Raw genomic sequence first — 12,068 nt, 5'->3', positions numbered from 1 at the left:
CAACACTATGTTAGTTCCCGTTACACAGTATGTTGTTGTTTAGTCACTAAGTCATGTCCGACTCTTTGTGCCCCATGGACTGCAGCATGTCAGGCTTCTCTGTCTTTTACCATCTCCCGGAGTTTGCTCAGACTCATGTCCATTGAGTCAGTGATGCCATCCATCCAACCATCTCATCCTCTGTCGTCCCCTTCTCCTCCTGCCTTCAGTCTTTGCCAGCATCAGAGTCTTTTCCAGTGAGTCAGTTCTTTGTATCAGGTGGCCAAAGTATTGGAGCTTCAGCTTCAGCATCAATCCTTCCAATGAATGTTCAGGGTTTACTTCCCTTAGGATTGACTGGTTTGATCTCCTTGCTGTCCAAGGGACCCTGAAGAAGCTTCTCCAGCAGCACAGTTTGAAAGCATCAATTCTTCCACACTCAGAATACAGAATACAGTGATTTGATGTTTCTGTACATTTCAAAATGATCACCACAGTCAAGTCTGATTACAGTCTGTCATCAAAGACATTACATAATCATTGACTATATTCCCCACATTGTACATTTCATATCCATGACTCATTTACATCGCAGCTGGAAGTGTGTGCCTCTCAGTCAACACCACTCATTTCTCACCTTCCCTTTCCCCTCCCTCTCCCCTCTGGCAAACACTTATTTATTCTCTGTAACCCTGTTTTGTTATGTTTGTTCATTTGTCTTATATTTTTTTAATTCCATATAAATGAAATCATACAGTATTTGTCTTTCTCTTTTTTCACTTAGCGTAATACCCTATAGGTCCATCCATGTTGTCACAAATGGCAAGATTTCATTCTATTTTATGGCTAAGAAATATTCCATTGTGTGTATGTGTATATGTATAAATGTGTGTATGTGGAAAGAGAGTGAGGACTCACGTTCTTCTTTATCCCTTCATCTATTGATGGGTACTTAGGTTGCTTTCACTATCTTGACTATTATATATAATGCCGCAGTGAACATAGGGTTGCATGTATTTTTTCTAATTAATGTTTTCATTTTCTTTGGATAAATACCCAGAAGTGGAACCAAACTACTTAAGAAAACAACTCTATTACAGCATTATGTTTGAAATAAGATAACATCAATAATGCCAGTTACGGTCTTGAGTTCAGATCTTTTTAATGAATCTATTAAAATTTTGAAATATGTAACAAAATGAATGTACACAAAAAAACTATATGAATTATAGTACTTCTAGATCATGTAATATCGTGACATAGAACAATCTCTTAAAAAGAGTGGTAAAATAAAAGACAATAAAGGGAAAATGCACTTAGAATATGTATAATAAGCAATGATTTGTGATTTTAGAAGATAACTATGCATATACATTTATATATATATAGATACATAGATAAGAAACTGAGAAGAATGACTGCTTCTGAGTAAGACACTGAGTATTGGCCTTTTGTTTAGTATTTTTTATTACCAAAATTCCTTTATTCATTTTTAATCTATTTTTAAATTAAAACCACGCAAAACATCTCATGAAAGGACTTTTTCTTAAGTATGAAGTAAGGTACTGAGAATAATTAACCTCAACTAATTAACAGTATTTAAGGTTTTCTTCCTCTGAGTTTCTGGGAAATTCTGTTATAGCCTTTCTTCCATAAGCTCAACATTCTTCATGTTTCTCTTGCTCTTTCTGAAAAACAAATGTTCCTTTCAAATTTATGTACATAATAAAAACCAAATTGATTTTAGTTTGAGGTATACTTTGAGATTTATTGACTAGAGGCTAACTTACGGATCAGTAAATTTTAATTATCCCCAAATAAGTCAGTCACTGCTTGCAATTTATCAGAATAATTCTTACCTTTATTAAAATTTAAAATGAAAGTATATCCATTATCTATTTTCAGAGAAAACAAAAAGTTCTTTACATATAACCACCTGCAGTGTTGGTGATACAGACTTCAGTTTTAGGTTTTTCATGGTTTTCAAGGGTTTTGAGGGTTTTATGTGGACTGTTTTAGAAGAAAGAGCTACTTATATTATTTATGCTAATGCTTGTATATTGCCATTGAAGGACTAAAATCATTTTGTAAGAAGTCTCACAGTGCCATTGTAATATTGCAAACCTTCCAATATGACACTTTGTACAAGTACTTATCTACACCTGGGGGACATAGGGTTATTTTACTTAGTCATAGTAAACATGTGAATAGGGGTCAAAAACTAAGATACAGAAATCTTATCAAAATCATGTGACAATTTAACCTTAAAGTTCAAGGTTTCAAATTCAGCAAGTCAAACAAGACATAAAAACAATGTCTAAAATTGCCCAAAGTACCCTTAATAAGTTTGTCATAGTGGTGCTGGTGGTTGTTCAGTCACTAAGTCGTGTCTGTCTCTGCAACTCCATGAACTGTATGCAGCACTCCAGGCTTCCCTGTCCTTCACTATCTCCTGGAGTTTGCTCAAGAATAATTCTCACAGGAGCAAGGAAAAGTATCAAAGCATCTCAATCAAAAATTCTTTTCTGTTTCATTTCTTTTTTTTTTTAATTTTATTTTATTTTTTAAACTTTACATAATTGTATTAGTTTTGCCAAATATCAAAATGAATCCACCACAAGTTTCATTTCTTTAAGTAAAATCTGAACTCTGCTGGTTTGTCAATATTCTTAACCCTATATAATTTTAATTGCTTTTGTTTTACTTGTAATGAATTGGATATAGGTGGAAGAATTAATGAATGACTGAACTGATTATTAATAAGAACTTTTGCTTTTTGGTCACAATAGAATTTTGTTATTTTTAAGTTAAATGTGTAATTTTAATTCTTCTCTTTTCATCTACAGCTGGAGTGCCAAACTGTATCTTACACCAAGCAACATTGTTCTACTTACTGCTATCGCTCTCATTGGTGTCTGTGTTTTCATCTTGGCGATAATTGGCATTTTGCATTGGCAGGAAAAGGTTTGTTCACTTAAATGAAACTTTGATTATTTATAATAGTAATATGTTGCTTTTTTAACATTTTTTAAATTAAAAAACTATATCTTCAACTTTTTCACATGACTAAGATTTTCTGATTTTTCAAGTTCTGTCCATATTATTGATGATAATTTCTTTCATCTCAAGTTACTAATGTCTCAGTGATTCCTACAAATCAAAGAAAACTATGTATTTTAAAATTTTGATACTACACAAAAGTAATAAAGTGAATACCCTCAAATCAACAGGTATATCAAAATGCTTAATTAGAAGTAATTTCATAATGGCCTTAAAAATAATAATCATTTCTTAAATGAACCTGTGGTCATTATTTACTATTAATAATAAAGCCATGGACTTTTCTTCCAGGGAATAGTAGCTATCTCTTTATAAAAAATTAGAGCAGAGAGAGTTTAGGTGGGAAGTAACAAAGTGATAAACATCCTTTCCATCTATTAATAGCAGGTATTCTTTGCATTAAACAAGACTGATTTCTGTTCTACAGTATAACACCATAAATAATAATTAAAAAACAAAACTCCAAAAGTATAATTTTATATAATATTAATGAGGAGAAACAAAAGGCTTTCATATAAATTTATTAGTAGTTTAGATATAAAGGGAAAAAGTTAATTTCTATTTGTGTATGAATTCATTACACAACTAGGAGGTTCCAAAAATGTTCTCCAAAAAGGGCTTCTTTGTCACAAAAGTGTCTTCCTTTTTTGCACCTATTCCCTTTAGACTGTTATGCTTATAATGATCATTTTTTAACTAAAATTACCATCTGTTTTATGTTACCAGTTTTAACTATGAAAGAGAATATATTATTGTTCTAATAAATGTTCATAGGTTTGTCTGTCCAAAAAATCACTCCTTCCATATAAAAAATGATAACAAAGTTACATATTCAGTTGCTTTTAAAATTGCAACTTAAGAAGATAGATCATGGCAGAAACCAGCACAACACTGGAAAGCAGTTATCCTCCAATTAAAAATAAATGTTTAAAAAAGAAGAGGTAAGATCAGAGGTGACCCTATTTACTTTCATCTGAAGTTTCAGAACATAGTATGAAATATTATATAGCTCTAGACCTATGAAGGAAAAGAAATTAATTAATTTTACAATAGGTCTGATTACAGTATAAACAGACTCACAGTGATGATACAGTGGCTAAAAACTGAAGTTTTAAATACAAGAATGGATCGAAATACATATTTGTAAACTGCCTCTTCCTGTGGTACTGTGGTTCTTCTTCCCCTTGGACCACTTCTCTTTCACCTATTGGCTATTCTTTCTGCCACAGTGTCTGCCCTAGGCCCTCTTCTTTATACACATTCCCTTGCCACTTTCAGCTCAGTTCAGTTGCTCAGTCTTGTCTGACTCTTTGCAGCCCCATGAACCCCAGCATGCCAGGCTTCCCTGTCCATCACCAACTCCCAGAGTCCACCCGAACCCATGTCCATTGAGTCAGTGATGCCATCCAACCATCTCATCCTCTGTCGTCCCCTTCTCCTCCTGCCCTCAATCTTTCCCAGCATCAGGATCTTTTCCAATGACTCAGTTCTTTGCATCAGGTGGCCAAACTACTGGAGTTTCAGTTTCAACATCAGTCCTTCCAATGAACACCCAGGACTGATCTCCTTTAGGATGGACTGGTTGGATCTCCTTGCAGTCTAAGGGACTCTCAAGAGTCTTCAACACCACAGTTCAAAAGCATCAATTCTTCAGCGCTCAGCTTCTTTATAGTCCAACTCTCAAATCCATACATGACCACTGGAAAAACCACAGCCTTGACTAGACGGACCTTTGTTGACAAAGTAATGTCTCTGCTTTTGAATATGCTGTCTAGGTTGGTCATAACTTTCCTTCCAAGGAGTAAGCGTCTTTTAATTTCATGGCTGCAATCACCTGCCACTTTAGTTTTATCTAAAATCATGGCATGAGCTATCACCTCAGATATGCCCAGCCTTCAGTTCAGTCGCTCAGTCGTGTCCGACTCTTTGTGACCCCATGAACCGCAGCATGCCAGGCCTCCCTGTCCATCACCAACTCCCAGAGTTCACCCAAACCCGTGTCCATTGAGTCGGTGATGCCATCCAACCATCTCATCCTCTATCGTCCCCTTCTCCTCCTGCCCTCATTCTTTCCCAGCCTTCATCTCTCTCTAAAGCTCCCTCCTTCCAACTGTCACCATGACACTTCTACCCAGATCAATTACAAACAACTTAAAACTAGTTTCTTTCTTACTCACTACAGGATTTACCAGTTGCCCTCCTGTATGTGCCTTCATACAATCTCTGAAGCCGACTCCACTTCTGAATTCCTTACATCAGTACTTTAATTTAGTTGAGTTCAACTCCTTGTTATATCCTCCCTGTCCTCCCAAATTCCATTCTCTCCCCTCCACTGCATTTATCACATTGCTGCCAGATTACTCATCTTTTAGTCTTAATCATGTCACTCCTCTGCTCAAAAACCTTTGGTGCCTACCCCCTGCCTAAAATTTGTAACCCCATTAGCCTAGCCTTCATGGTGCAGTCTTCTTGTGACTCCACCATACACTTTTCCAACCTTTCTATTACTAGTTGCTTCCATATATCCCATGCTCCTCCCAGACTTCCCAGGATTTTCCTGCTCTTCCCCCATCTTATAGTGAATGTCCCTCTTAATTTCCATAAATGCTGTCTTTCAAAGCTTCCCTTTCATCATGCCAGCCAAAAGTAATCTCTCAGAATTTTGGTAACATTTTTCAGCTTTTATCCTAAAATAGAGTTATTTAGTATGCTTTGCTTATGTTTTAGTAACATTTTTCAATTTTTATCCTGAAATAGAGTTATTTAGTACGTTTTTAGTATGTTTTTCATTCTAGGCTTTAATAAGTTCCATGAGAGCAAGATACAAAACTGAGGAGTTTTCTAATCCCTCAAAATTCCAAGCACATGGGACTTAACCTAGTGGTCGAGTAATTAAGAATCCAGTCTTCCACTGCAGGGGGCACAGGTTCCATTCCTGGTCAAGGAACCAATATCCCAATGCAAAATCAATAGGTTAACCCCAAAATAACTAATGTGCTTTAATTAGATTCAGCAGTATTAAGAACGGGAAAAATGTAATAGTTGATTCCATTCTTACAAAATCTAATGTTTACTCCTACTTTCAAATAAATAATATATAACAAACTAAGCTTTTAAGGAACAATGCTTGTTGGTTTTTTAAATTCAATTTAAAAGATCATTAATTATAGAATAGCTACTGTAAACTATAAAAATATTTCATAAGATTATTGCATAATAAAATCACACTTTTACCTACTAATTGCTGAGGGCTTTTTTAATTAACCATTTCATATTTCAGAAAGTCTTTGACATTTTCTTATCATTTATCAACCAGTCTAAAATTCTTTTTCAGAAAGCAGACGATAGAGAAAAACGACAAGAAGCTCATCGATTTCATTTTGATGCTATGTGACTTGCCTTTACTACTGCATAATGGAACAGCTATTCACTTGATTAACTGAAATGCTAAACTTGGCTTATAGAATAAAATAGGAGATTTTGACTATTACTTATAAATGATAAATCCCTTGGTAATTATTGGAAAATGTTCAAATAAATATGGCCTGAATGTGTTACAAGGTCTTTTTTTAAAGTACTTTGTTTACAATAGTTTGGTTCTTTTTTCACTTGTGCTGTACATTTTTTTCCCTTTGTGGAATGTGTTGCATGTACTCAGGTGTTTATGTATTTATAATCTTATTAGAATAATGATGGGAAAAGACGTGTAAATAAAAATTATTTAAATGAGCAAGGTTTTTTGTGTTCCACTTGAATCAATCTTGCTTCTTAGTCTAACAATGCAAATTATACTTCTGTGACTGTATCATAGGTAAGTTCTTAACCGTTCACCCTCACGACAGCAGGTGAGGGGTCTTTCACTGATGTCATACAATATAGTGGTTGGGTACTCTGGCTTTGGAACCACAGTCAGGCTCGCTTTAAACTCTTGGTCACACCATTTACAAGCTGTTTGCTGAACTTGGCTAACTGCTTAAGCCTGTTTTCTTGTTTATAAACAGAGCTAATACTATTACACAGTTGAGTTATAATATACATTAAATAGGATAATGTATACAAAGTACATAGCTTGGTGCCTAGCACAGAGTAAGGTTTCAATACATGGTAGTTGTTGTTACAATTATTCTTAAATCGTTTTTTACAGACTTCTGCAACTAATTATCAAAATATACAGACTTCATAGGATTTTCTTTTCAGGTATGTGGAAATCATAGTCTTAGGAAAGCCTAAATTCTTCATGGTTGACACCCTATATAAAGGTTTATTACTTTCTTATATTAACTGAAAATTATAATACCCTTCAAGAATTAATGTGCCCCAGTAATTTTCATTTGAACATAGATCCTTATCACATGGTAGTGAAAAGCATTTGATTTCTTGAAACATCTGGGAATGCAAATCTTCAATCACATTTCTATTCTCAAACGCTTGTAAGAGTCTGTAATTTACGTTCAGACTTCAATGCAAATTTTTGTGAACTTCATCAAAAAGTTACATCTAAGTTTATATGTCAGTGCTAATAACTTCCTAACATGCAAACGAACATATGATGGATATAAAATATAAAAACTTGTTTGAAAACAATTTTGTTCTTCGTGTTATTTTTTTTTCTTACAGTTCACTGAGAATGGCCTGTGTATAAGTGGTTTACTTTATGTACCTAAGCATGGCTTTGTGTACCTAAGTCTTCTAATAAATATTCTGTATTGAAACAAAGTAGTTTGGGGAATGTGTAAATAATTACTTTGGCCCATGATAAGCCTTAGAGGTTATGAGGTCCACGTGCCTAACAGGGCTAGACAGGCATCTCCCAACTATAATACCCAGTTAAATTCATTAAACCTTCATCAGCCTACAACACTGTGCCAGGCTCTGTTTTACACTGTCCTTAAAGACAGGTATGTTTAGTATCTATTATTTGATACAGCATGAGTTTTAAAACTCATTGTAGTCAGAGTCTATGAGGAATAGTGTTACAGGCAAATGAAATATTAATGACAAAAATACAATCAGTGACTTTATGTTTCTGAATCTTGATACTAACCTTCAATGCAACATCAATGCCACTCATTAAGGGACAGCAAGTAAATGTGTCACAATGTTCAGAATCAAATACAGCTGACCCTTGAGCAAAATGGGTTTGAACTGCACAAGTCCTCTTAAAAGTGGCTTTTGCAGTACTTAGGTACTGCAGTAGTACACAGTTGGTTGAATCTGCAGATGCAGAACCTCAGATACAGAAATCCAACAAGAAAGTTACACTTGGATATTTGTGTAGGTCAGCACACACACTGTTCAAGAGTGTAGTGGAAAGAGCACAAGACTTTGAGGTCAAACTAATCAGGATTCAGAGCCTAACTCCCATTTTGTGACTTTTAGTCAGTCACTTTACCTCTTTGAGCTCTGGTTTCTTCCTCTATAGAGGAAGAAGGATACTGAGTGGTACCTACCCTAAAAAAATTTGAGTTTTAAGTAGCAATATGTGCACAGAAGATACTTGAAAAGTGCTGGTTCTTTTCTTCTCTCCCACTTCCTATTGCAGAGACAAACAATAACTTAACATTTTGACTCTCTTCCACTGACCTATACTTACATAATCCTCCTCCTCTGGGGAACTAGGAGTAATCAAGACTTAATAACCATTTGAAGATAACAATCACATGCAAACTTTTTTTTTACTGTGCTTCAGTTTACCACATTTCACAAATATTTTGTTGTTTTAAAAACTGAATATTTGTGGCAACCCTGCATTGAGTAAGTCTATTGGTGCCATTTTCCAACAGCATTCACTCACTTGATGTCTCTGTGTCACATTTTGGTAATTCTTGCAATATTGCAAATTTTTAAATTATCGTTATAGTGACTTGTGATCAGTGATTTTTTTTTACATTACTATTATAACTGGGGTTTGTTTTTTTGTATTCTTAAGGTATGTACATTGTCTTTATTTTTCTTTTTTGCTTTTTTTTTTTTAATTTATTTTTTGCCACACCATGGGGTATGTGGGATCTTAGTTCCCTGACCAGGGGTCCAACCTTCATCCCCTGCATTGGAAACATGGAGTCTTAACCACAGTCTTAACCAAAGGGAAGTCCCTAGGATGTACAGTGTCTTTAAAAAGACATAATGCTATTACATAATGCTATACTGTATAGACTGCAATATAGTGTAAACAATGAGAAACCAAAAAAGTTCATGAGACTTACTTTACCATGATATTCTCTTCATTGGGGTGGTCTGGAACCAAACCCATAATATCTCCAAGACATATCTATACTTGCAAATACAATAAATACATTGTTGTTAACACAGCATTTATTTGGACTAACCGTTTATATTTCTCCATCTACCAGCCAAAAAAACTATTTATTTTCAGAAACTTAATTCTCAAATAGTTTCTCCAAGAAAGCCTCAGGATTAAAGGTAATAACTTATGAACATACTTTTTATACTCTCCCTACTCTTGATATGGTGGGAAGCTATTACAACTAGATATACCTAGAGATTCACCCTCAGATTAAATATCCATAAATCTGTGACATGCATCTCTACTAAAGACAATGGTTACTAAACCAGCAAAGGTAAAAATGAACTGGCATCAAAGATACAGCCTTTTCAAGCAGAGAAATCCTATAGCAAAATGTTTCAATATAGAAGAAAAATAAAATCACTAAGGATACTAGATTAAGTTATTTTAGAAAAACTAAAAATAATTTTACATATCACTAAAAATAAGATCACCAAGGTAAATTAAGACAGATTTATACAAAGGTCCAGTGAATTCATATAGTAATTGCAAAAAAAAATGAGTTTTATTCCATGTTTCAATTTTTTTTCCTTTTGTTCTTTAGAAGATCTCGAAGAATAAAAGGAAATATTAATTTTTACAAATAGCTAGAACTGACTACTCAAAACTCAATAACTTGAAATGTGTCCAAGAGACCCTGATTACTGAGGCTTAAGTTATGATTTTTGTTCAGCTGCTAAGTCCTGTCCGACTCTTTGTGACCTCATGGACTGCAGCATGCCAGGCTCCCCTGTCCCCTACTATCTCCTGGAGATTGCTCAAATTCATGTGCATTGAGTCAATGATGCTACCTAACCATCTCATCCTCTGCCACCCCCTTCTCCTTTTGCCTTCAATCTTTCCCAGCAGCAGGGTTTTTTCTGAGTTGGCTCTTCATATTGGTGGCCAAAATATTGGAGCTTCAGCATCAGTCCTTCCAATGAATATTCAGGGTTAACTTCCTTTAGGATTCACTGGTTTGATCTCCTTGCAGTTCAAGGGATTCTCAAGAGACTTCTCCAGTACCACAATTGGAAAACATCAATTCTTTGGTGCTCAGCCTTCTTTATGGTCCAACTCTCACATCCATATATGACTACTGGAAAAACCATAGGTTTGACTCTACAGACTGTGAGCAAAGTGATGTCTCTGCTTTTTAATACACAGTCTAGGTTTGTCACAGCTTTCCTTCTAAGGAGCAAGTATCTTCTAATTTCACGGCTATCATCACCATCTGCAGTTTTTCTGCAGCCTAGGAAGATAAAATCTATCACTATTTCCACTTTTTTCCCCATCTATTTGCCATGAAGTGATAGGACTGGATGCCATGATCTTAGTTTTTTGAATGTTGAGTTTTAAGCCAGCTTTTTCACTCTCTCCTCTCTCACCCTCATCAAGAGGCTCTTTAGTTCCTCTTCACTTTCTGCCATTAGAGTGGTATCATCTGCATATCTGAGGTTGTTATCTCCCAGAAGTTTTGATTCCAGTTTATGATTCATCCAGCCTAGCATTTTGCATAATATACTCTGCATAGAAGTTAAATAAGCAGGGTGACAATATACAGTACTCCTTTTCCAATTTTGAACCAGTCAGTTGTTCCATGTCCGGTTCTAACTGTTGATTCTTGACTCATACAGATTTCTCAGGAGACAGGTAAGGTGGTCTGGTATTCCCATCTCTTGAAGAATTTTCCACAGTTTGTTGTGATCCACATAGCCAAAGACTTTCACATGATCAATGAAGTAGATGTTTTTCTAGAATTCCCTTGCTTAGCAATTTGATCTCTGTGCCTCTGCCTCTTAAAAACCAGTTTGCACACCTGGAAGTTATCTCGGTTCATGAACTGCTTAAGCCTAGATTGAAGGATTTTGAGCATAACCTTGCTAGCATGTGAAATGAGAGCAACTGTACACTAGTTTGAACATTCTTCAGCATTGCCCTTCTTTGGGATTGGAATAAAAACTGACCTTTTCCAGTCCTATGGCCATTGTTGATTTTTCCAAATATGCTGACATATTGAGTGTAGTACTTTAAGAGGATCATCTTTTAGGGTTTTAAATGGGATTTTAAATAAGCTAGGATACTTAGGGGTAACTCCTTAGTATAACAGTGAACTAATGAGGTTCCCTGGCAGGTCAATGGTAGAGAATCTGCCTGCCTATGCAGGGGATATGTGTTCAGTCCCTGGTTGGGGAAGATCCTACATGCGACAGAGCAGCTAAGCCTGTGGGCCACAACTATTGGGCCTGTGCGCTACAGCCCAGGAGCCACAATTACTGATACCAACATGCTCTAGGGCCGTGCTTCCCAATGAGAAGCCTAAGCACTGCAACTAGAGAAAAGACAGCGCAGCAATGAAGACCTAGCACAGTCAAAAATAGTAAATTGGGATGACCCAGAGGGATGGTATGGGGAGGGAGGTGGGAAGGGGGTTCAGGATGGGGAACACATATACACCTGTGGCAGATTCATGTTGATGTATGGCAAAACCAATACAATATTGCAAAGTAATTAGCCTCCAATTAAAATAATTAAAAAAGATAAAAGACCTACCACAGTCAAAAATAGTGAATTAAAGTTAACCAGCCCTTGTGATGACTTGCAGCCTATTTGCATCACCTAGCCAGTTATTTTAAAAAACTAATAAAACATAATAGATAACATAATAGATTAGGAGTGCTCTTGGTCAACACTTGTACTGAAGAAAGGAAGGAAGCAAGACTGGGCAGAGGTAGAAATCAAG

General features: G+C 35.6%; 1 protein-coding gene and 1 long non-coding RNA gene across 4 annotated transcripts in view; one reads left to right on the top strand and one right to left on the bottom strand.

Moving 5' to 3' along the window:
• ITFG1 (integrin alpha FG-GAP repeat containing 1) overlaps window positions 1-6,768 on the top strand; it is a 315,997-nt gene extending 309,229 nt beyond the window's left edge. For all 3 annotated transcript variants that reach the window (XM_055552729.1, XM_055552730.1, XM_055552727.1), the window contains exons 17-18: window positions 2,826-2,943; window positions 6,374-6,768. In XM_055552729.1, the coding sequence (XP_055408704.1) occupies window positions 2,826-2,943; window positions 6,374-6,433 (178 nt within the window). In that variant the 3' untranslated portion in view covers window positions 6,434-6,768. The remainder of the gene's footprint in view (window positions 1-2,825; window positions 2,944-6,373) is intronic.
• Window positions 1-12,068, bottom strand: part of LOC129631599 (uncharacterized) — an 80,387-nt gene that overhangs the window by 57,640 nt on the left and 10,679 nt on the right. The window lies entirely within an intron of this gene.

This window comes from Bubalus kerabau, chromosome 17 (assembly GCF_029407905.1).
Source record: "Bubalus kerabau isolate K-KA32 ecotype Philippines breed swamp buffalo chromosome 17, PCC_UOA_SB_1v2, whole genome shotgun sequence".
In the NCBI taxonomy this organism is placed as follows: Eukaryota; Metazoa; Chordata; class Mammalia; order Artiodactyla; family Bovidae; genus Bubalus; species Bubalus kerabau.
Note: the sequence above shows the minus strand (reverse complement) of the source record. Positions and strands in the feature narration are given on the sequence as shown.